The sequence below is a fragment of the Pipistrellus kuhlii genome, unplaced genomic scaffold (assembly GCF_014108245.1).
Source record: "Pipistrellus kuhlii isolate mPipKuh1 unplaced genomic scaffold, mPipKuh1.p scaffold_m20_p_1, whole genome shotgun sequence".
NCBI lineage: Eukaryota > Metazoa > Chordata > Mammalia > Chiroptera > Vespertilionidae > Pipistrellus > Pipistrellus kuhlii.
The window spans coordinates 10,698,498-10,723,900 of NW_023425404.1; the positions used below are offsets into that span (position 1 = coordinate 10,698,498).

The 25,403-nt window shown below is 38.5% G+C and overlaps 1 protein-coding gene and 1 long non-coding RNA gene across 10 annotated transcripts in view; both read right to left on the reverse strand.

The window, feature by feature from the left end:
• The window catches only part of GPATCH2L (G-patch domain containing 2 like), a 55,302-nt gene that overhangs the window by 22,058 nt on the left and 7,841 nt on the right, over positions 1-25,403 (reverse strand). For 4 of the 9 annotated variants that reach the window (XM_036430668.2, XM_036430675.2, XM_045578431.1 and 1 more), the window contains exons 3-7: positions 15,723-15,787; positions 8,914-9,090; positions 7,187-7,263; positions 3,176-3,243; positions 1,229-1,283 (exon numbers count right to left, since the gene is read on the reverse strand). In XM_036430668.2, the coding sequence (XP_036286561.1) occupies positions 1,229-1,283; positions 3,176-3,243; positions 7,187-7,263; positions 8,914-9,090; positions 15,723-15,787 (442 nt within the window). Of the gene's footprint in view, positions 1-1,228; positions 1,284-1,336; positions 1,377-3,175; positions 3,244-7,186; positions 7,264-8,913; positions 9,091-15,722; positions 15,788-25,403 lie in introns of all 9 variants that reach the window. The other 5 variants (XR_006740975.1, XR_006740976.1, XM_045578429.1 and 2 more) reach the window with 2 other exon arrangements.
• LOC118715085 lies at positions 20,094-21,864 on the reverse strand. Its single transcript, XR_004986767.1, has 2 exons — positions 21,522-21,864; positions 20,094-21,073 (listed from the first exon to the last, which is right to left on the reverse strand). It is a non-coding gene; the product is annotated as an uncharacterized LOC118715085 (long non-coding RNA).

Genomic DNA, 25,403 nt, shown 5'->3' on the forward strand with positions numbered 1-25,403 from the left:
AGATCTGGCCAGCAATCAGGGCCGATCTGCGGGGTGACTAGCAGGGCAATCAGGGAGCCCCTACTGACACCTGCCTTGGCTGGCCTGGTGTCACCAACTCGCCAGCCCGGCCCCCTGCCACTGCTACTGGTCTCTGTGACTGGCGGCAGATCTTGCACTGAGTATCTGCCCTCTGGTGGTCAGTGAACATCATAGTGACCGGTCGTTCTGCCGTTTAGTCGACTTGCATATTAGGCTTTTATTACATAGGATTTCAGTTTATCATCTATAAAACATCTATGGACCTCAAAAAGTTGTTGCAAGGATCGAATGGGACACTACACACAAAAGTACCTTACTTTATCTTTTCTACTTTCTTTGGACTTTTTCCACAATAACCAAAATTTCAGAACTAAAGACTGAAAGAACTCCAAATGGTCATTACAAAAGAACTTAAGAGAATACAAACTATGGAACTGTTCTCTGTGTCAGAGGTTTCATGATTCTATGAGCTCTATGACTTGGGACAAACAGATTAAACCTCATCTGTAAATAGTACATCCCCAAAGATCCCGTCTGCCTTTAGATCCTCAGATGCAACCAGGATGAGCATTCTAGCTTGGAGTTCCCCAAACTAAAGTCTTTCACATACGACCTTAATGACTTTTTCCATACTTGGCCACCACCTGCACTATTTAATATTTTTTATATCAATTATTATTATTCAGCATTGTCTTTACTCTAGTTCTATGAAATAACAAGTTTGATATAATGATTACATTATTTTATAACTAATCACCAAGATAAAGCAAACTCTCTTCCAAAATCAAAAGCTTCAAACATAAAGGAACTATCAATAGTTTTTAAATTATGACCCCTAAAACAAAGAGCTAGATGTGTCAAGGGCTCCCTCAGTGGATAGCTAGGGACAAGTCTAAGAGGGCAAGGCTCTAAGTCCTCAACCCCATTTCACTCAAAACAGCTCTACCTTCTTCTGTTTAATATGTGTAGGCTTCTCAGCCTAAGAGTCTACTGCTTAACTAAACAATAAGCAGATGAGGTTCATTCTGATTTCTTACTGCAAAGTTTTGAACTAAAATAAAAATGGGATTCCTTTGAAATATGTGTTACAAGTAATAAACTAAAGATTACAACTGAACTTAACAAGTAGCTATAGGTCTTATCAGTGAGTACCTATTCTTGGGCAACAGTCCTCCAAAAAAATGAGAACAACATAGGAGAACCTTACCTCATGTGCACAAGCAGAAAGAGAAGGAAAATCAGAAGCCAACACTTTATTCTTTCTAAAGAAAAGAAAATTAAGTGTAAAATAGAAACAACAAAGAAAAGACCTTACCTGATTTCGTTCCCTTTTCCCAACTGAAGGTAACCAGACACTAGAGAGAGGGAGAGAATAACAGTGAAGAAAACATAAAAGAAGTGGTAGGAAAATTACAGAGCGAGGGAGAAAATAAAAGGATGTTGGCATAATGAAGAAAAGACAAAGACAGAAATGGGAAAAGAATGAATTTGAGGAAAAAAGAAAAGAGATGTGCCCTAACCAGTTTGGGTCAGTGGATAAAGCACTGGGCTGCAGACTCAAGGGTTCCAGGTTTGATTCCGGTCAAGGGCATGTACCTTGGTTGTGGGCACATACCCAGTGGAGAGTGTGCAGGAGGCAGCTGATTGATGTTTCTCTCTTTCAGCGATGTTTCTAATTCTCTATCCTTCTCCCTTCCTCTCTGTCAAAAAATCAATAAAATATATTAAAAAAAAAAAAAAAAAAAGAATAGAGATGTTAATGTGTCTGAACTTTTTGCAGAAAATAACTCTTCAAAGGAAAAAGCCTTGTAATGGAATGTAAAAGACTGCACACTCTATAAAGAAACCTCTGATTAGACTGTGAAAACAATGCTCTCAGCTGTGCAGTGACAACAGGGTCTTCAATTCAACAAGGGCATAAACTACATGCACATTTTGTCTATTTTGTACATTAAAAGTTCACCCAGTCTAGATAGGTATAGATCATTACCGAGTACTGACCATGACCTGTTCAGGAGACATCAAAGAGCCAATCATGTTAGAGGACCAGGCTGTCACAAGAAGGGATGGAATAACTATTCCATAGCTACACACGGGCTTTTTAGTTGTATTTATCACAGTAGTTAGGACAAAAAAAAAATTTCTCTATATAGAGGTCTAAAAATGAGAAGGGAATATAAGCAAATGTAGAAGCAATCACCCATTTTGAACAGAAACAAGTTTAAGACAGAAAAATTAGTTTAAAATGTAGCATCTTGCCGAGACCAGTTTGGCTCAATGGATAGAGCGTCGGCCTGGGGACTGAAGGGTCCCGGGTTCGATTCCGGTCAAGGGCATGTACCTTGGTTGCGGGCATATCTCCAATAGGGGTGTGCAAGAGGCAGCTGATCGATGACTCTCTCTCATCGATGTTTCTAACTATCTCTCTCCCTTCCTCTCTGTACAAAATCAATAAAAATATATTTAAAAAAAAATTTTTTAATAAATAAATAAATAAAATGTAGCATTTTCACTGGAGGCTATTTTTAAAATGCAGCACCTATAGATATAAAAAAGCAAAGAAATAAAAACTAGTCTAGAAAGGAAAAAAATAGTAACTCTCATAGGTTTAGAGCAGGCGTCCTCAAACTTTTTAAAGTGGGGGCCAGATCACGGTCCCTCAGAGAGCTGGAGGGCTGGACTATATGAACTACTAATTCCTACTGTAACACCTCGGCTGCGTTCACTGCCCAAAAAACCTGGTGGGCCGCATGTGGCCCGCAGGCCGTAGTTTGAAGACGCCTGGTTTAGAGCATTACCCATATTGACTTTAAGATCTCTTCTTTCAGGCCCTAGCTGGTTTGGCTCAGTGGATAGAGCGTTGACCTGTGAACTGAAGGGTTCCAGGTTGGATTCAGTCAAAGGCACAGGCCTGGGTTGTGGGTTCGATCCCTAAAAGGGGGCGTGCAGGCAGCTGGTCAATGATTCTCTCTCTTCATTGCTGTTTCTCTCTCCCCCTCTCCATTCCTCTCTAAAATAAATAAAAATATAGTTAAAAAAAAAAATCTTCTTTTTCAGCTCTGAAGTCAGATTTCTAGGTTTCTTTATAAAACTTTCTACTTCTTCCTTCTCCAAGAAACAGATTGGAATATCCAGTAAATACATAAGCACTTACTCTTTCTGCCGGGAGTCACTAATGATGTGGCCTATCCGCTCAGTACCCAAAGTACTTATGCTGGTCTCCTGAAAAGACAAGGAAGATAAGTGTCATCTAACCACAGAAACAAATATATAAAGCAAACCTGTCATCAAGCTCACACTTTCCCATAAATGTGCCAGCAACTTCAAAGGCACATGTATTCAAATGTCAATCTTAAAACCTAACAGCAAATATATATATTTTTTTATTATATTTTATTGATTTTTTACTAAGAGGAAGGAAGAGCTAGAAACATCGATGAGAAACATTGACCAGCTGCCTCCTGCACTCCTTCCCCACACTGGGGATGTGCCTGCAATCAATGTATTGTACATGGCTGGAATGGAACCTGGGACCTTTCAGTCCGCAGACCGACGCTCTATCCACTGAGCCAAACCGGTTTCGGCAAGTATATTTCTTTTTATGAGAATCTAACTTAAAAGTATTTCATGTTCAAAAGGCCAGTGTGGCTCAGTTGGTTGGAGTATCCCAAGCACTGGAAGGTCGCAGTTCAATTTCCAGTCAGGGCATTTACCAGTATCCGTGGTTCAATCCCAGCCCAGTTGGGGTGTGTGCAGAGGCAACCAACCTCTTTCTCCACCTCCCTTCCCCTCTCTCTAAAAATCAGTTTTTAAAATAAGTATTTCATGTTACCCTAGACTTACTTTTCTTTAGTCTTTCAAAAAAGTTGTTTGTAGGGAGCAGCTCTATGGTCAAGCTGACCTGTAGCAGGGCCACAAACAAGTCCCAGCCTCGAAAGCAGAGCTCTCCTAGCACAATTAAGCCTGACCTTGTAGCCTTCCCCAATTCCTTCCTAAGTAGATAATGGACTTTGGGAGGTGCAGCGAGTGTCACCAAAACGAACATTTGTCTACATGTTAATCTACCCTTGTTTTAAGCTGTCTATAAAATAAAGCATCATCTTGCAGGCTGTGTCCTCACAAAAGACCCAGCTGGATTCTCCTGTCTTTTCTTCAAGCCTTCACTGCCCCTCCTCAGGTTCACCCTTGCCCATGCTGGCACAGCACAGTTGTTATAAACATTGTTTACTATATATAGTATTTTATAATAGTAATATCTCCTGGAGGTATTCAAGTATATAGAAATAAAAACACTTTTTAAAAAAATCCAACAGCAGCTCATTTTTAACAGACCAGCAGAACATCCATTTACAGAGTCCTCACTAGTAACACTTAACCCTTTGCACTCCGCTGTCCCCTCTCAGGGGACATCGGAATTCTAGCATATCACTCGGATGTCCCCTCTCAGGGGACATTGCAGTTTATTAGTGATTACGGGGAATTGAGTTAATTCAACGCACGTTTCCGCCATTAGCATCGAGTAGCTGGTAGCCAATGTCCAGAATGGTTCGGAGTGCAAAGGGTTAAATATCTACTACGGTAAGTAAATGTATATACATAGCAAAGAATTTTTGCAACTTACAAAAACTGTCACCTGTATTTTGTCTGTTAAATGTCATCTCTTAAAACAAGAAATAGAAGTTTGCATAAATTGTTTTCTAAATTTGGGGTTTGAGTTTGCAACATGAAATATTACCCTAACACTACAAGCAATTCAAAACCTCATCATCTCTAAAAAACTGGAAAATGGCAGAAGGCACTCACCCTTCATTTAACGTGAGCATATCAACACTAATAATAGAGAAATATGCAAATTGGTTGTACATCGGATGCACCCACCAACCAGAGTATGCAAATTAGCCCAACAAAGATGGCAGGTTAATTTGCATACATGGGTGTGCATACTGAAGACTAAAGGGCTTGGATTCTCCACTGCATCCAGAGAGAAGAAGGCTCTAGGCTTGGCTTCTCCGCTGCGGCCAGAGCGAAGGCCTGGGTCCCTGGTGCCAGAGGAAAACTGGTGCTGGCAGCCAGGGAAGGAAGGCCTATTGCATGAATCTTCATGCAACGGGCCTCTAGTTTACAATGAGTATCTATCACTGTGGGGAAGCACACAGCAGTGTATAAATAAGAGTTACACAAATATGAGTGTTAAGATGAGTGTAAGTCACAAGGCATGCTTGTCAAGAATGTCAAGCCTGCTACTCAAATGCATTTGTTTCTGGACAAATATTATCTGTATTCATCTATGTGCATAATTAGCCTAAATATCAGGATACACATTTTAGCAGAACTAATAAAAAATCAATTTGAGGTCAGATTTTGGGCAGGAGTGGAGGTAAATGAAAAGGTTTCACATACTGTATTCATACTCGTCATCCCTATACTTGTGCCTCCTGGTCACAGACACAGCCATGGTAGTGGGGCCAAGGGAAAAGATAAGTGAAAAATGAGCTATTTGTTACAGCAAAAAAATTATTAACTTAAAGTGCCGTAATGTTTAAATTTACAGTTTATTACTGTGTAAATTACAAGCAGTACTTTGCGTAATTAGCAGCTCGCTAGCAGGGAGCTGTGAATGAAACTCATTATTTATGATTACAATTTAGAAAAAAATTAGAGGCATGGGGGGGGGGGGAAGGGAGGCAGAATAGTGACCTCTAGTAGAAATGACAAATATCCCTTTAAGGTGATGAAGATGAATTAAACAAGTAAATATTATTCTATTCATTTGCAATCCTTAGAGACATCCAAAAGGCTCTAGTTTTCTTCCAGGCAAACTAAAGGAAGCCTTCAAGTTGTTCTGATTTACTTCCATGGAAGTGAAAGGCTCTTATTTTTATAGGATCTGAAACAAAATAAGGTAGGCAGTAGGAAAAAACTGTTGTCAAACTTAACTAATAAAGAGAAAAAAAATCAAACCATCCCTCTGCTTCCCACTGCCAACCTCCTGTTTCCTTCCATCCCCATGTACTCACTTATACCCTGCTAGCTGTCAAGAATAGTCACTCAGAATAACAGGCAGCCTTTTAGTGTCGGGAAAATGAGCGACCCAAAAAAAGGCATCGTTCTTTCAATAATCAAATGTCTTTCTAATTAAACATTTGAAAGTGAATTTAAAGATAAAAAGAATCTAAGTTCATCTGGATTCTCATCGATGAATACATATAATAAAAATTAGCCTCATTTTGAATGACTACTAATAAAACTTCAAAAAATAATTCCCTGATTAAATTATAAGATAATAACTCTCTGAGGTAAGCCAGACTGTGGCTCTGACTACTATACATAACCAAGTTGGCACAGAGCCTGCCACATAGGCATTCTAAATGCTTACTGAGTAAACCAACTAATTAATGCTTTAAAGTGCCACTCTCTTTCTTACTCTTTGCCCGCCACCATCTTCTCTGACTATGAGCCCCAATCTTAACCTATATTCAATCTCAAAGCTAACGTGAAAAAAAATTTTTTAATTTAATTAAAAAAGAGAAGTAGACCTGGGTTCAGCTCTCTACTCGGCCACTTCTACCTGGATAACACCAGACGTTACTGAACATCTTTGAACCCAAGTTTTTTTTACCTGCTAAAGAAGAATAGCACCTTTTTTCAAGGTTGTTGGGGGGATTAAATGAAGTAAGTGCCGAGCACAATCACTGGAAAAGGCAGACCTGAGTAAGCAGATATTCCTTCCTCATGGACAGTGAGGTGGTTTTGAAATTTGAAAATTTCTTTCCAAGTTTTGTCTTTGTAATGAATTTTAAAGACTAAAGGTAGGACAAAAGAAGCACCCATGAATTCAGGAGGAGTCATAAAAATATCAAGTGTTTTAACTTACATAATAATCATATAAATTTAAAAAAAACAGAATAGAGAAAGATCTGGCCTGTAGATTTATAGGCAACAGATATTGTCATAATGACAGTATTTGCTTTGTCAGAAGTTCTATATGAATTAAACTTCATCCTTTATGTGTTTATCCATCCATATCCTACATAACGTTCACTCTTAGGAACTTGCAAAATATTCCAGGGTATAATGTGCAGCACCTTTTATTATCAAGAGAGTACACAAATCCCCAAAGGAATATTATCCTCCCACTGAGCGTGTAAATAGTAAGAGCCATCACCTTCCCAACAAGCCTCCTTCGCCCCTTTCTGAGACATCGAGCAGCTCCAGGCAGACGATTCAAGCGAGAATGGTACCCTAAAACAACAACAAAAAAAGGCAGTTCTCAGTAACTAAATGTAGAAGATTCATTAGCAGTGACATGCTTCTAGTAGACGAGAGTCCCTCTCATCCAGGATCTACTAGTCTGACCCTTAAACTAGTATCACCAGGCTATCTGTCAAGGATTTACTATCTCCATGTTCTGTCACCAGTAGTATGATCTCAGGCATGCCACTTACCTTTGACCTAGGCATCCTCATCTGTAAAAGAGGGATATCTGCTTGCTCAGGTCTATCTTATAGTGATGTTTGAAACCAAATGAAATAGCACATGGAAGGTACTAATAAACTAAAAAAAAATAAAAAACAACTAGACAAATATATGAGGCATTAACAATAATTTATAACTGTAAGTTAAATGCTAGTTATTAACTTAAAGCCATTCTAATTCATTAAATAATGGTAAAAATAGCATGAATGAGCCAATCCCATTTTTCTGACTGCTGTATGTGTTTTACACATAGAAAAAGACAACTGGAAGAACCACACCAAAATGTTATCAATGGCACAGTCTCTGGATATGAGATTACAGGCCATTTTTTAAAGTTCCTTCTTCCGATTCTTGCTTATTTGTGTTTATTTCAACTAGTCTATAAAGAACTTTTAGACATGGTCATGGAAATGTTTGATAAACATTATTAAGGTAGCAAACAATGTTCCTCAGGCAGAGAGTACTCTTTATCAAGAACCAATTTCTTTGAGAAAGCCTTTCAACCACCACATTCATCATGAAATGCTACAGGAGTTTACAGCTTAGTGACATTCTGATCACCAACAGATGTTCAAAAAATACTTGATAACTGACTAATTGATTATTAACTACTGAGAATTCTACAATCATAAATTTACAGAGCTAAAAGAAACCTCTCAAACCGTTTTATTCAATGTTGAGAATCACTGATCAATATCTTAAATGACCTTAAGACCCCAAGGAAATGAGGTGACCGTCAGTCACAGAGCTAGACAGACACTCCCAGACAGTATTATCACCTTTCCTTCTTCCTGTCCAGCTCCTTCCACTCTACTTTGCTACATCATCACTGAAGGAAAAGCAAAGGGAAGGAATGTGTATTTGTGCTATAAAGCCCACAATAAGAGAATTTTTAAAATTTAAAGAATATTTTTAAATCATCCATTCAAAAAGTGCTACTGTGCCCTAGCCAGTTTGGCTCAGTGGATAGAGCGTCAGCCTGCGGAATGTAAGGTCCCGGATTCGATTCCAGTCAAGGACACATGTCAGATTGTGAGTTCGATCCCCTGTAGGGGGCATGTAGGAGGCAGCCGATCAATGATTCTCTCTCATCATTGATGTTTCTATCTCTCTCTCCTCCTCCACTCCTCTCCTCCTTCCTAAAACTGACACAAATGGCAACAGCAAGCTGAAGAAATGCCCCGCTTTCTTTCAGGACATTGATTTAGGTAAGAATAAAGGATTGTCTTAGGTAAGAATAAAGAGAACCTCAAGCTTCAAGACTTACGCTTAAATCCTCTACAAAAATCTCTGGATTAGCTCCAAAATTCAGATAGTTAATACATGCTTAAAGGAAGGAATATGCATACCATGGGATGATTCTACCCAAAGAGAACCATAAAAGCGGAGGTATACTTTGGTCTCCTCAGAACTCACCTCTTTGAGCTGGCCGAGAAGGTAAAAGGAATGTGGAGTCTGAGAGTTTATCCAATCCAGAATCCATTCTTTCTACTTCAGAGCAATGATCAGGAGTCCACTTGGGCAGAAGATTAGGGACAGTGAATCCTGGAACACACTCTCCTTCATAGAACCAATCACTCTGCTCATCATCCCCTAAAGTAAAGACATCATTTTCATAAGCTGGAATATTAACATGCTCTGTCAAAAACCAAATGGGAGAATAATTTCTCAGTGATATAGGTTTAAGAATACTTTTAAATAAAGTCAAAGTACAAAAAACTATTCTGATCCTTATTCTTGATCCATATTATAATGAAAACTGGGATACCAAACTGGAATGCTTTTAATAGTACAAAAATAAAGCTGCCACTTACTGAGCCTTTACACCTACCACAACCTATGCTAAAAATCTATAAATATGTTATTTCCTTCAAACCTTACACTAACTCCAACTTACAAATGAAGCAACTAAAGTCCAAAGAAGTCAAGTTCAAATGGTATATGATGAAGCCAGGATTTGAACTCAAAGCCTAACTCCAAAGCCTTTACCACAAAAATAAACTGCCTCCTACCATTCTCAGGGACATAAAAGAACTTGGAGATTCAAAGCCCACAAATGTTTCTCAATTCAAAGTCATCTGTTTCTCAATAAGAAAACCCACTGCATGAGAGAACATACTTGCCAATGTTATTTCCTATAAGGGTTTAATCTCCAAAATTTGCAGGAAACTCATACAACTTAACAAAAGATAAACAATCCAATCAAAAAATGGGCAAAGGACCTAAATAGACACTTTTCAAAAGAGGACATACAGAAGGCCAAGAGACATATGAAAACATGTTAAAGTCACTAATCATCCAAAAGATTCAAAACGACAATAAGGTATCATCTCACACCTGTCAGAATGGCTATCATCAACAAATCAACATATGACAAGTGCTGGCAAGGATGTGGAAAAAAAGGAACCCTCTTACACTGCCAGACCGGTGCAGCCACTGTGGAAGACAGTATGGAGTTTCCTCAAAAAATTAAAAATGGAACTCCCACTTCTAGAAATATATCCCAAGAAATAGAAACAACAATCAGAAAGGATACATGCATCCCTATGCTCATAGCAGCACAACTTACAATAGCTAAGATTTGGAAACTGCCTAAGTGCCCATCAGCAGATGACTGGATTAAAAAACTGTGGTATACCTACACAATGGAAAATACTATGCTGCTATGCTGTGAAAAAGAAGGCACTCTTACCATTTGCAACAGCAAGGATGGACCTGCAGAGCATTATGCTAAGCAAAATAAGCCAATCAGAGAAAGATAAATATCACATGACCTCACTCATTTGTGGAATACAATGAACATTAACTGATGAACAAAAATAGAGCCAGAGAAATAAAACATTTTAGAATATAGTAGAAGTAATTCTGTTATTTCAGATTTTTAATATCTCCTACAACTTTTGTGATATTATACTATTAGGACAGTTTTGGAAATACTTTATATTTTAAACTTTTTTTTTGAAATGTAATGTTTACTGCATGTAACATTACTATATTTAAAATATATGTATATTATATAAAATATAATTGTTATAGCTGTTTCTGAGGGATCTCTTGCTATAGCTGAATTTCTCATAATAGGCGAATAAAGAATGTACATCCATACCTTGTTTTTTCCTTGGTACCTCATTAATGGGACAGAAAATCATCTCGACACCAGCAATCCAAGCTATCAGGAAAAAAAACTAACCAGAGACAAATAATATAGTCCCCCAAGGTTTATGTCAAGTTATTTCATTTGCCCAAGGCGCTTCAATAATGACAAAGGCAAGACTAAATCCATATATTCAGGTTTTTGGCTCAAACATCTTTCTACTGGCTACAATAATGGCCTCTCAGTTTCCAATAGTTTATTCTTGCCAACAAAGATTAAGATAGATAACTTTATGTCTCCTTTTCCCCCCACTCCCTTCAAAATAGCAAGGATGAAGGAAATTATTGCAAGAACATTTAAGGAGTTCATAATATACATTCATTCTTTAATGTATACTGGATCCCAGGGAAACTTCTCGGGACATGCCCATCACATGAAGTAGCAGATTCATGGGCTACTAACACAGAGGATAATGATAACTCTTAAATCACTGTGGAGATCACTAAAGGGGAAATGAAAGCTGCATAGTTGTAAATAGCAGCAGATATTGCCACTAAAGAAGTTACTCAAAGTGTTCTCTTAAAAAAACACACCACCAATAGCTGTTTCTCTTAAGCAGTGGTTCTCAACCTTTAATGTTCATCAGAGGGCAAGTAGTGATTGTTGAAACACAGACTTCTGGATCATATTCACATAGTTTCTGATTCAGCTCTGGGCAGGACCAAAACTGCATTTCTAACAAGTTCCCTAGAGATACTAAGCTTGTCTAGGGACCACAATTTGAGAACCCCTATAGCACCTCATCAAATAATGTACATAGATGAATTAAAGACAGACATTAGAAATCCTATGTAATAAAAGCATAATATGCAAATTGACCAAACAGTGGAACGACTGGTCAGGGGGGTCGGGGCTGGTGCGCAGCAGCGCCAGGCCAGCCAAGGCGTGTGCCAGCAGGCAAAGGGTGGGGACAGCAATAGGAGGGAGGGGGCGGCAGCAATCAGCAGTGGTGGAGATGTGATCGGGGTAGGATAGGGGGGCATGGGGATGATCATTAACTGACCAGCGCAGTCCCCTGATCAATCCACCCAGTCGCCTCCTGCAGAGGAAGGCCACGGGTGGCAGCAATGGCAGGGCAAAGGGGGCAGGGCTGGCCATTCACCAGCCCAGTCCCCTGATCGGCCCACTGGTTGCCTCCCACAGAGGGAGGCCAGACTGGCTTAGGCTCACTCCCTGTGGAGAATGGGCCTAAGCCATTAGTCTTACATCCCCTGAGGGCTCCTGGACTGCGAGAGGGTGCAGGCAGGGCTGAGGAACCCTTCCCGCCCTGAGTGCACAATTTTTCATGCACGAGGCCTCTAGTTAATAATAGTTTATTTGCATTTCATCGTATTAATTCCTTTCTTATTCATAAGCATTTCTTAGGCCATTTAGTAAAACAGTGTACTCAGCTGATAACAAATGGCAAACTATCATGGCATGTTTTTGGTTCTCAAGCATTCACTCAAGATTTTTGATAACATGAAAAGAGACTTGCCAAAACCGGTTTGGCTCAGTGGATAGAGCATCAGTCTGTGGACTGAAAGGTCCCAGGTTCGATCCCAATCAAGGGCATGTACATTGGTTGCAGGCACATCCCTGGTAGGGGTTGTGCAGGAGGCAGCAGGTTAATGATTCTCTCATCAATGTTTCTAGCTCTCTATCCTTCTCCCTTCCTCTCTGTAAAAAAATCAATAAAATATACTTAAAAAAAAAAAAAAAAAGAGACTCACTGAACTGGAAGCAACCTTGTGAGATCATCTAGATCCATAGTCTTCAATCTGCGATCACTAGGATGCCTGATGCAGTAGTTCCTCAAGAGTGCTGCCCGAGAATAAGGTAGAGGCTGAGTGGATCAGATCCTTTAGGACCCTGCTTTAACCAAAATAAGTTTAGCTGTTTTACAATTTGAGGTTCTATGTACAACTAGAGGCCCGGTGCATGAAATTCATGCACTGGGAGGAGGGTTACCCCTCACCCCGGCCTGCATTCTCTTGCAATACAGGACCCCTCGGAGGATGTCCGCCTGCATGCTTAGGCCTGATCTCCGGCAGTCAGACATCCCTCTAGCAGTCCGTGGCTCTTGCAGTCTGGGACCCCTCGCTCCTGACCACCACCTGCAGCAGAAGCAGGAGAGGCTCTGCCACCACCACTGCGCTTGCCTACTGTGAGCCCAGCTTCTGGCTGAGCGGCAATCCCCTTGTGGGAGAGCACTGACCACCAGGGAGAAGCTCCTGCATTGAGTGTCTGCCCTCTGGTGGTCAGTGCATGGCATAGCAACTGGTCGTTCCGCCAGTGGTTTAGCCGTTTTGGTCAATTTGGATATTAGGTTTTTATTATATAGGGTTCTGTTTGAGGGAGGAAAAGGAGAATATTCCCTGTCAAATGGGCTTCCCAATAATTATTTATTAAGAGCTCACTAAATGTCAGGCCACGTATTACCTATTGTAGTTGCAAAAAATTTTTGTTTAATCCTGTCTTTGAAAAACTTCAATGGAAAAAGACAAGTATCTATCTATAAACAAAAATGTGATTTGGTAAGTGGTGAGAAAGCAACAAGTACCAGAAAAGAAAAGAGGAAGGGTTCTAAGAGATGGTGCCTACACTGAGAGTATCATCATAATCCCTTCAGGAAACACATGTACATTTAAATGGAGTAACTGAGACTTTAATAAAGCGCCTACTTACAAAGGTGTAGTCAGTATTAAAAATAAATAAATAAAATAAAAAATAAAAACCAGTAAGGGATGGTGAAGCACTCTGGAGCCAGCACAGTGAGAAGTCTTTACATTACTAGACCAAAAGGAGCAAGGGGAAAGAACGGCTATCAGAGCCCAGAGAAAACTGTGGTTATAGGAAAAGGCTGCCCAACAGGAGCGGTGGCTTTCTGCAAAGGAAAATAACCATGGCCAACCAGCAATGCAACAGAAAGGGAGCCAGGAAGAGCTATACTCCAATGTAGCAGACAGCATTATTGCTTCCACCTCCCTTTAATAGAATAAATAATACACCCATGCCTTTTGCCATGGGATTCTACAGAGCCTTCCCCTTAAGGCAGAGCACACTTCCTCCACCCACAGGCACTGGGCTTGGTCATAAGACTTGCTTTAGGTAGAATATTAACAAATGTATTCAAGCAAAAGCTTTAAATATTCATGCATGGCCTAGCTTGGTCATTTGGCATTCATGTTCTCTGCCATGAGAAGTCCACAAGTTATAGAGCCATTGCTTCTTTAGCTTAGTACCCAGAAAAAGATACACTGAATAGATACAAACCTAATGTGAAGCCTGGAGACCAACTGAGCCAGATCAATTGAACCTCAGCTAAACCCCAGTCCCAATGTAAAAAATAAATGTGAAAAAACACTGAAATTCTGGGGTTGTTAGTATTATCATAATAAAAACTTGACTATTACACCCAATCTCATTCACCTCTCTCTCTCCCTCCATTCTTCTGCTGATGCCACAGCTTGGCCAAACCCATGAAGGCGGGAAAACCCATTGATGTAGTCCACAAATATGTCCCAGAAAGACAAAAGGAGAACTGTGTCTTGGTGGATGAGCAGCCATTCAAGAAAAAGTAAGGATGAGATTTCAGGCAGAGACCAACATAAACAGACATGGAAGCAGGAAATAACATAACTATGTGCTGAGAACTCTTAAGCATCTAAAACATCACCAGAATATGTGAAGTTGAGGGAAAGACAAAGAAGAAAGCTGGGGCCACAATCTTCCATGATAAACCAAGGACTTCTTATCAGTGGAAAGGTTTTCCGAAGGCCCAAAACCTAATCTATTGCAATAGGTCAACCCCTCTTCCACCTCTGTATAATTACACAACATAGCCTTTAAGAGAAGCATTATGATACTTCATAGCATTGCAGTAAAAGCAAAGAAAAAGAGAAAATATTAGTAATTCTGAATAATATGCACCAGGTCACTCATGGACAGACAACCACACTTTCCTGGTATGAGATAAAAAAAATAAAGGCCCTGGCAAAACCTACCAGGGAATATACACACACACAATCTCAAATGACACCTAGTTCCTTCAGCATTAGAATGGAACAGAAATGTACTCAGAACTTCCATATAGTAGGAAGCTTAACAAATCCATCCATGCCCATAACTACTCTGAGAAGCCACCTCCTCCATGGTCTCTCTCTCCAAATCAGGATTCCGAGTCTCACAGTCACAGGATTCCTTCAATTACTAGAGAGCTCATCTGTATCAACCAAGACATGTAGCCACTGTATTTCTGTCCTTCAATCACTTAACCCTTGGAGAAAAATCATTGGATTTCAGATCTAGAAGGGACTTTAAAGATCTACAAATTCCTGATTTAGAGTAAGAAAATCAGTCCAAGGGAGCTATATGAAATTCTAATTGGCACACAATTTGAATGGCCTTAAGGAAGTGTACAGGATAAGAACAAAGTTTCAAATGACTGCTTAGGTAGTAAAAATAAAGAATTAACATATATTAGCCTTATTCAGTGTTCTATGCTAAACTTTAGAAAGAAGATATTTTCTATAATATATTCATTCAGAACACTGTGGACATCTATAATAATAAAAGCATAATATGCTAATTAGATTTATAGTAATAAAAGTATAATATGTTAATTAAACCAGACAGCTGATCGTCCGGAAGCTGGAGCTGCGAGGGCTGAGCTTCTTGCACTAATTTCGTGCATCGGGCCTCTAGTTTATAAATAAGGTTTTCAAAATAAATTATTCCTATATGAAAATAAGAATAATTATATATCTAATAAAATGCAACTTCCCAAAGTCCCATCATTGACACTATAATCCCCCTGGACCAATGATTCTCAAAGTCTGAACTACCTGTATAAAAATCACCCCAGTTGCTTATGGAAAATGCAAATTCCAAGGGACAACTCTAGAACTATGTGATTTCTAGGAGTTTGAAAATTTGCAGTTTTAACAGTTCCCCAGGTGGCTCTTATATGCCTTAAAGTTTGAGAACCACGGCTATAGATGGATTTAGAATCTTCAAAGAGCTATGCCATATTCTCAGTGACTCACTTCTATAATCATCAGAATCTTCCTAAAGCTGGGATCAAGATTACCTTGCCGTCCTTCATCGTTGGTAAAGAGCCCTGTGTCACTGCTGCTACATACACTGCTGGTTTCACTGAAAAAAAAAAAAAAAAAGAGTAAAACAAAAAGAAGACATCAGATCCAGGCAAATACAAAGCATTAATTGTTCTTCTGGTTTTCAAATCAAAAGTCTCCCTAATTTCATTAGCCATTCAGAAATGTAAATTTCATAGTTAATTCATTGGGAAAAGTTTATTTTAAAAAATTCTAAAACTTTTATATCTCAAAGTATTTAAAAAAATATCTAAAGCCACTTTGTTAGTTTAGCATTAGAAAGCTATTTATTAAGGCTTATAGAAATGACCTCAATCTGTTTTGGTATATTAGACAACATAAATTTATAAATTTATAAATTAATTTTATTTTTTCAGTATTACCAACTATCAGTTTTAAATAAAGCTATCTAACTTTAAGACATCTAGCATCTCTCAAGTTTTTTCTCCCATTTACAAAGCAGCAAACAAAAATCCCTAAACAAGGGTGAGGAGTGAGGAAATCAGTATGACAAAAGTTATTATTTTCTAAATTTAATGTCTTCCTTCATATCAAGCATATACAATAAAATTCATTTTCAAAAAGGAAGATATAAAAATATAAAAACAAACTACATTTGAACTCATTGAAATAAAACTTTTGCTGCACAGAATACCATCCAATAAGTTTCTTTTTCTGAGCTATTGCTAATAATTAATTCTGCCTCTTTGAAGCTGTATTTCTTTCATCTAGTCATTAAATTGATTTATCTGGTTCAAGAAAAATTTCTCTATTCTTTATATTAGCTGTTTTCTTGACTGGGAGTATTTCCTTCCAAGGCAGTTAATTTTTTTCGCCTGCTCTAGAAGATGGAAGAAACCAAAGCAAGAAGAAACGTTTTCACCATGCTGCCTGCGTAAGGCTTGGGAAAATCCCAACCAATATTTCTGGACCAAAAATCTGGAAATATTTTGTATTTTGCAATACTTCTAAATATTTTGGCAATACTAAATCCTAAGAACGTTGAGTAAATTAAAGAGCAATGCTCTCCTCACTTAAGCTTGTCTCTGAATAATAGACCTAAGAGATGTGTTGCAGTAAGAGCCAATAAAACATATCCAGTTTCTTTAAAGGTCCTTTCATTTTATTTTATTGTGGGAACAGTGGGAACATTCTCAGGTGTCATTGTAAGAAATGTCTTATAAAACTCTACCACTGGATTCTGACGGATTTAGAATCTTCAAAGAGCTCTGCCATTAAATCCAGAAGACATCCTCATAGACTACTGCATTCTTCCTACTTCTCAGTTCAAAGAACTGTGCCTTGCTGAACTTAATGTGTTTTGTTTTTGTATTTTTAGCAAATTCCTAAAAATATTACTAGCCTAACTCCACTGAGTCTTAACTATATACACATCCTCTCATATTACTACTTTATTGCTCTTATTTTACCTCAAAAATAAAGCAAATTTCATATTTTTAACTCCTCTTGATATGAAGGAATGGTGGGCCATGGGACAGATATTCTGTTCTACCATCGTGTTATATTCTTTATTGGCTAGCAATAGCACCAACTGAGTCTTAGGGGTTAGCAAACAACAGCCAGTTACTTACTTTGCTTTGATTTTTAGTTTTATATACCTGCAGCGGGTGGATGGATGGTGTCAAAAGAACATTTTGTGAGGTGTGGAAATGGTATGAAATCCAAATGTCAGTGTTCATAAATACAATTTTATTGGAATACAGCCACACTCACTCATTTATATATGGTCTATGTCTTCTTTCACACCACAAATAAAAAGTTGAGTAGTTGCATCAGAGAACATACTGCCCACAAAGTCCTAAACTATTTACTATCTGGCTCTTTACAGAGGAAAGATAAACTTGTAATACATGTACAGCTGATCCCTGCTGTACATGTATTGCAAGTTCAACTCTGCAATGTCTATGGTCCCCTCTGCTTAAATATTTCCAATTAAAAAAATAAAACTGTTGTTTTATTACAAAATCTATCAATTCTTTTCTCTATTCATGTCCAACCACTGGTAAGTACAAGATCCAGTGCCTCCTTAGGCCTTTTTTTCCATGGATTTCATTCTCTCCTCATATTCTAAATATAGGAGACAAGCTCAAAGAAAGACGTTGGGTCAAGAAAGGTGTTGGTAACCTAAAACCTTCCTGTCTCTGTATATTTTCTACTTTTGTGAACAGCACTTAAGGAGACTCTTCTTGAAAGATTAGCTTGCACTAATTTCCTCTATGCAGTTAATTAGAGTAATGGTAATGATGTCATATAGGACTATCACCAGGATTTTAAGATTATGATCAAAGGAGATATTTTCTTCACCAAGAAAATGACTTATGTCTTACAGAACATTTATTACATAGAAGTATCTTCATTCCACCAGTATCTGGAAAGGACTATTTCATTTGATAGCATCTGCTAAATCTATCCCCTTCAGAAGAACTTGTATTGAAGAAATCTAATGATATGTAAGAAATTGGTAGGATAATTTATTAAAAAGAAAAATACCAGGAAGTTCACGGCATATTTGTATATAAACACTAGAATACAGTAAGCAAAATGTAGTGCTAGCTATGAAGTAGAACCAAATATTTCCAAGTCATAGGCCACAGTTGTCCAGTCCTGCAGCCTTCCTTCATTTATGGCTCAGAGATTATGATTTTAAAATAAAATCATCTCCAAAGAGTACATACAGATAGCCAATAGACTATCAGAATGACTATCATCAATAAATCAACAAAGAAGTGTTGGAAAGGATATGAAGAAAAGGGAACCCTAACACACTGGTACAGCCCCTGTGGAAAACAATAGAGAGGTTCCTCAAAAAATTAAAAATGGAAGTGCTTTATGACTCAGCAATTCTACTTCTGGGTATATATCTGAAGAAACTCAAATTCGAAAAATATATGCATCCCTTTGCTCATTGCAGTATTCTTACAACAGCCAAGCTATCCATTAATAGATTAGTAGATAAAAAAGCAGTAATACAGCTCCGGCCAGTTTTGCTCAATGGATAGAGCGTTGGGCCTGCAGACTGAAGGATCCCGGATTAGATTCCAGTTGGGGTGTATGCCCAGGTTTGCGGGCTCGATCCCCAGTGGGGACAGTGCAGGAGGCAGCCCATCGGTGGTTCTCTCTCATCATTAACATTTCTATCTCTCTCTCCCTTTTCCTTTCTCTCTAAAATCAATATATATATGTATGTATGTATGTATATATATATATATATATATATATATATATATATATGATATATAAAAGCTGAAGTACATATATACAGTGGAATATTACTAGAACATAAAAAAAGCATGAAATCTTAGCATTTGGGACAGCCTGGATGACCTAGAGGGTATTATGCTCAGTGAAATAAGCCAGTGAGAGAAAAACAAATACCATATGATTTCTCTTAATATGTGGAATCTGAAGAACTATATAAATGAACAAACAAAACAAAAACAGATTCATAGATACAAAGAACAGAATGATGGTTGCCAGAGAAGAGGATAGGTGAAAAGGTGAAGGGATTAAGAAGTACAGGTTGGTAGTTATAGGTATGTAATGTACAGCATAGGAAATAAAGTCAATAATATTGTAATCACTATGAATGGTGCCAGAAAATGAAACTTACTGGGTGGGTTTCTATGGGACCAAAGCAACTGAACCACATCCAAGTGAAATAACCAGATGACTGGGCATGGCACCCACTTTCAAATAAGTAGATTATCATAGGAATCAAGCCTAATAAAACACTATTCATACTTCTTGTCCACTTAATTCCAGGACAAACACTGTTAGCTAAACATTGTAAACTTTGGCACTATTTTTAAATACTCTCATCTAAACTGCTTCTATTTCCAAGCTGTGAAATGAACTATTTGCCCTTTTGAGGAGCAATTAGAAGGTATTGTTTTTAAATTGGCAGAAACTCTTCATTTTTAAACTACATTATTTTTATTCTGTAGAATAGATCAATGTTTTGGTCTTACAAAGTTCTCTAAATTTGCCCTGGCTGAGTAGTTCAGTTGGTTAGAGTGTCATTAGGATATGCCAATGACATAGGTTCAATCCCCAGTTAGAGCATATACAACAAGCAACAAGTTAATACATAAGTGGAACAACAAATCGATGTCTCTCTCCCTTCCCCCTCTCTCAAATCAATAAATTAAAAAACTAAACAAAACAGTTCTCTAAATTTGAGACTCATGCTTGTTGGAAAAAGCAGAGTCACTGAAGTAAAAAGCCAATCTCATTACCAGAAACATCTAGAGCAATAGTTCTCAACTGGAGGCAATTTTGGCCCTCACAGACCCTGGAGGCCTTATGGAAATGTCTGGAACCATTATTTTGTTTGTTTGTTTGTTTGTTTGTTTGGACTTAAAGGGAGGAAAGGGGAGTTGATGTCCTCTGGCATCTACTGGGTAGAGGCCAGGGATGCTGCTAAACACCCTACAATGCACGGGACAGCCCTTACAACAGAGAATTATCTGGCCCAAAACATTAGTACTGACAAAGTTAAGGATCTTCATCTAGAGTGATGAACAAAGTAGAGAGATGGAGTGGTGCCATGTTAAGAGAAACTACTTCAGAGGAGAGAAGCCTGTGTATTTTGCAGGGTAGAGCCAGCCTTCGGGACAAAGGTGTCACTCTCTTGTCAGGAGTGGGCCAGATCTCAGTCTCAGGCTTCCAGATCCCAGGAATCATGAGAAGGCAGCTAGATCTTCAGGCCAACTGGTAGAACTGAAATTACTCAAGCGTTGTACAGATCCTCCTCTGCCTAGCCCAGGCAGAAAGGAGATCCTATAGTCCCGGAAGAGAGGGATCCATGCTGGAAAGGAAATAGATTGCTCATCTCAATGTGCCCAATGCCTAGCATAGCACATGGCACATGACAGATATCCAGTAAATGTTACGCAAATGAAATGAACTCCTTCAAATCCGCTCTGCTGCTTCTCCTCGCATGGCCGTTGTGGTGTATCACTTTACCTCACTAATCCTATTTCTCTGCACATAAACTGTGGATGGGTTGTTCTGAGGATGTGATAGTATGAACCCATTTTGTGAACACTGCAAAGGATTAAAGATTAGAAAGCTACTTTTAGGGTGCTAATTCTTGTATGTGCCCAAATATTATTTTAGAAGCTAATAGTAGTAATTCCCTCACTGAAATTCTTATTAAAATAGTCATCTAAAATCTATGGTGCTCTCAATTACATTTCAATTTAAAAAATTCTATGGGTCTTGAATCTATTTTCATTTTAAATGGAAAAATAAAATGTAGTCTATGAAATTTAGTATTTTTCCCATGGGAGAGGGTGTGACTGCTCTCAACAGATTCTCTAAACTTCAAATATCTCAAAAAAATGGTTTGGTATTGAATTGAGTTTATTAAGGAAATTATTCACAGAGAAGGCAATGATTTATTACTGATACAAGTAATATCATGTCCGGAGTTCTACTGCAGGCCAGGCAAAGTATTAAGTGCCATATATTCATTATTATATTTCTTCTATCCCAAAACTCTATGAGGTAACTTTGTCAACCTCATACTACAGATAAAGGAATGGCTCAGAGTGGGTAAGCACTTGCCCAACATTACACAGTGAATAACATCAGAGCCAGGGAGGTGTATCTCCTAAGCCCCAGGTGCTTGCTGAATGATCCTTCCATTGCAATCAAAGAAAAAAACCTTCTCCTAATAAGTTCTGGGGAAATAGTAGTCTGAACTTACTGAATTTATCTTCTTACTAAGTTAGGAAAGAAATTCAAAAGACCAGTAGCCATCTGTAGTAACCAAACTCACAGATGACTCACTTCCTGGTATTTTCACACCCTAGTTGGTCTGTGTAACCAATAGCACCGGCAGAAGTAATGGTATGTCATTTCTGATAATAGATTTTTAATAAGACTGTGGCTCCCATCTTGGGCATTCTGGAGATTCCTCCCTTCCCTTCTCCCCATGAGTGAGCTTAGAAGTGAAAAAGACACCAAGACTCTTGGTCCAATAGCCCATAAAGAAATGAGATCTGCCAACAGCCCTATGACTAAGTTGGAAAGTAGAGCCTTCAGCCCAAGACAAGGCTTGAGACAACTGCAGCCTCAGCATTTGAGAGCTAAATTTTATTTATTTTTAAAATATATTTTATTGATTTTTTACAGAGAGGAAGGGAGAGGGATCGAGAGCTAGAAACATCAATGAGAGAAACATCGACCAGCTGCCTCCTGCACACCCCCTACTGGGGATGTGCCCACAACCAATGTACATGCCCTTGACCAGAATCGAACCTGGGACCTTTCAGTCCACAGACCGATGTTCTATCCACTGAGCCAAACCGGTTTCGATGAGAGCTAAATTTTAATGTAACAGTATTAGATTCTGAACCAGAACCACCCAGCTAAGCTGCTTCCCAATACCTGACTTCAGGAACTATAAGACTTACATGTTTGTGATTTAAAGCTGCTATGCTTTAGGGCAATTTTTCTGCAGCAATAAATAATACAGCATCTTTATGAACTCTTTTTTGAAAATAACTCCCTACCTTCTGGCCCTCATGAGCAGCTTCTATTTTCAATAAGACAAATCTCTCTAAATTCTCACAACTGGGAGGAAAAAAACACAGCTTGTCCTCAGACCTGAGAGCTTGCTAGTTCTTTCATATTTCTAACTACAAGGACTGTAAGTTAAAACTGAATGAGAATAGTTTATACCTGTCTCGGTTACAATAAGGATTACAGAACAAGTTTATCATCTATAATCAAAATTCAGTATCAATAAGTTACCACTCATTTTTTACTCATTTAAGATTATTAACCAACTAGATTATTAACCAACTAGATTATTAACCTGGTCCACAAAATTCATGCACTCGGGGGTGGGGGATCTCTCAGCCCGGCCTGTGCCCTCTCGTAGTCCAGAAGCCCTCAGGGGATGTCCAATTGCGGCAGAAGCGGAAGAGGCACCTGCCAGCACTCCCCCGTGGGAGTGCACTGACCACCAGGGGGAAGCTCCTGCGTTAAGTGTCTGCCTCCTGGTGGTCAGTGCACGTCATAGTGACCAGCTGTTCCTCCATTTGGTCAATTTGCATATTAGCCTTTTATTATATAGGATTAGCTCAATAGGTGGTGCCTCATTTATCTACTTTTAAAAGAAATTAGCAAGATAGAGTTATGGCTTATATCATCATGCTAAAAGATTAGTTTTCATTTTAATTAAATACATAATGGTATACTTAATAATAATTTTAAATTGTCTTAGAATTCAGAAAAACAGGAAGGAAAAAAATGTCACTCCTAGATCCACTGCCCAAAGATATCTTTGCTCAATTTTTCCCCATCTTTTTTCTGAGTCGAGGTGGTACATTTGTAACAATACATAATCAGACTTCTAAGAATGAAAGCAAACATGACTTAGGTTTTTCAGAGAAATATTTCACATCAACTATAAAATTATTCCCATAATAAATCATGAGATTGTATAATGGAGTGTTTCAGTTTCATTCAGTTGGCACCACGTAAGCAGCAACATCTCCAGTTTCACAGGTTCATTACCAAAGCCACTGCAGTGAGACAAACTTTGCAGCGATCATGATTTTGCTCAGGACTCTGCTACTGAGCTGGGGGCTGTGCCTTAGAGAAGTCCACCCATCCTCTTAAGACTTACCTTTTCTCAGAGCTTATAGTGATTCATCTTTGGTTAGATAAAATGTCTTTTGAGAGTAAATTTTTAAAGGGCATACATTCTGAAACATGCATATCTAAGAAGGTCTTTGTGCTCCTTTCTATGTGAAATCTATCTTAGCTATATATAAAATTCAGGGACAAGGGATAGGAAAATCATCTTTTCCTTAGCCCCTTACAGTTAGTACTATAGGTATGAATGCCAACCTTATTTTTCTCATGCCTTTTAAGATTTTTCTTTATACAGTATTTGCTCTATCCCTACTACCAATGTAGAATGCAAAAATATGTCAGCATATATCTAAGTATAAATCTCTTTTCATTAGTTTCCCCTTTTGATTATTATACTTAATTATTTAATTTAATTATAATTAGTAATTATTTTTCTCTTCAAATCTAATTTTTAAATCATTCTTCTATTCCAATGCATTGGATTGTTCCTTGGGAATATTTACATATTCACAGACTGGGCTTCAATTCTCTGTCCTCTAGATCTATCATCTTCGCTCTCATTTTCAGCTCCTCTCTGCATTTTGGGAGGGCTTCTGAAGTTTTCCACATCATCAATGCAGTGTTCAACGAGATGAACTATCTTCCATTTTAACATTTCAAATTTCCCTACAATTTTCCCTCCCATAACACTGGTTTTCAAACAGCCATTTTTCTGTCCTTATGACTTACTATTCCTGTTCCAAAGTGATTATACCTCTTTGCATCCTAATGAAGATTTTCAAAAATGCTCTCCTGCTTCCCACTGGCACTCATTTTTAAAGATGTATTCTTCCTCTGAACTTTAAGGATGACCTCTTTTCTTTATTCTGCAGAACTTGTTCAAAGACCTCTTGTTCAGACTGGTTTACCTAGACTCTGGTAGTTGCCAACAGAAAGGGTCTGTAAATTATCTTCCCATTCTGTACTCCTTTGGTTATGGGTAGTAACATGCTCTTCTCACCTCTACAATTGGCCAAGACGATGTGCAGAGCCCCTAGCCTAATTCCCAGTGTCACTGGTGGGCTTTTATCTCAGATGGCTAATGTTGGACTAAGACAGGGTCTTCTAACACTCCCTGCCTGATTCTGACCCCATTTTAGGAGTCAGCAATAAATGAAGGCATAGAAAACACTACAATTCTCAGAATGCTCTATTATGAGTGCTTTTTCAGTCTCTGCCGATGCCAACAGTAAACTTTATTTTTGGAAACTCTACTTCCTGGGACTCAACATGCTGTGACTACTTCCTCCTTACCCTCAAACACAGATATAGACACAGAAAACACAAAGATTCCTTATCCAAGTATATTCTGGGAGTTACAGCCTCCAAATAGAAAACTGAAAGATAGGTATCAGAAAGTAAAGGATGGAACAGCATGCTGGCTCAAACAGCAGCTGCTCGATTTTCTGATTAAAATAAGCCTTGCTTTTCTGAACCAAGAGCTGACTATAGAGAAAGGATGCAGGGCTTTGCTGCCCACCTTCAGCGAAGGCTCAGCACTGCTGAGGGCTTCCACCTGCCTCTCCAGTATAGCTCTATCAACCTTGTAGTTTGGGGAAATCTTGGCAAAAGGCCAACTGTCAGTCCTCGTTTCTGATGACGTATGTGCAATGTTTTATGCCTTCGTAAGTATCGTAGTTGGCAGTGGAGGCTGCTTATCAGGTGCTTTATCTAAAAATGAAGCTACAGTGATGGGAAGGAGGTAGTGACTGAAAAGAATTATATATTCTCAGTTTTGCAGGGACTTCAGAGATCATTCAGTTCAAATTCTCCAACTTCACAATAACACAGTAATTGGTCACCAACCACAGGCTTGAATCACTCGTGATCCAGAACTCATTACCTAGTGAAACAATTCACTTCATTTTTACAAAGTTCTAATTTTCAGAACGTTATATCAATACTGAGGCAACACTTAATTCTCTATACTTTCTATCCATGAATCAAGTTCTTTCCTCTAGAAAAATTCTAGAAAGAAAACTTCTAGC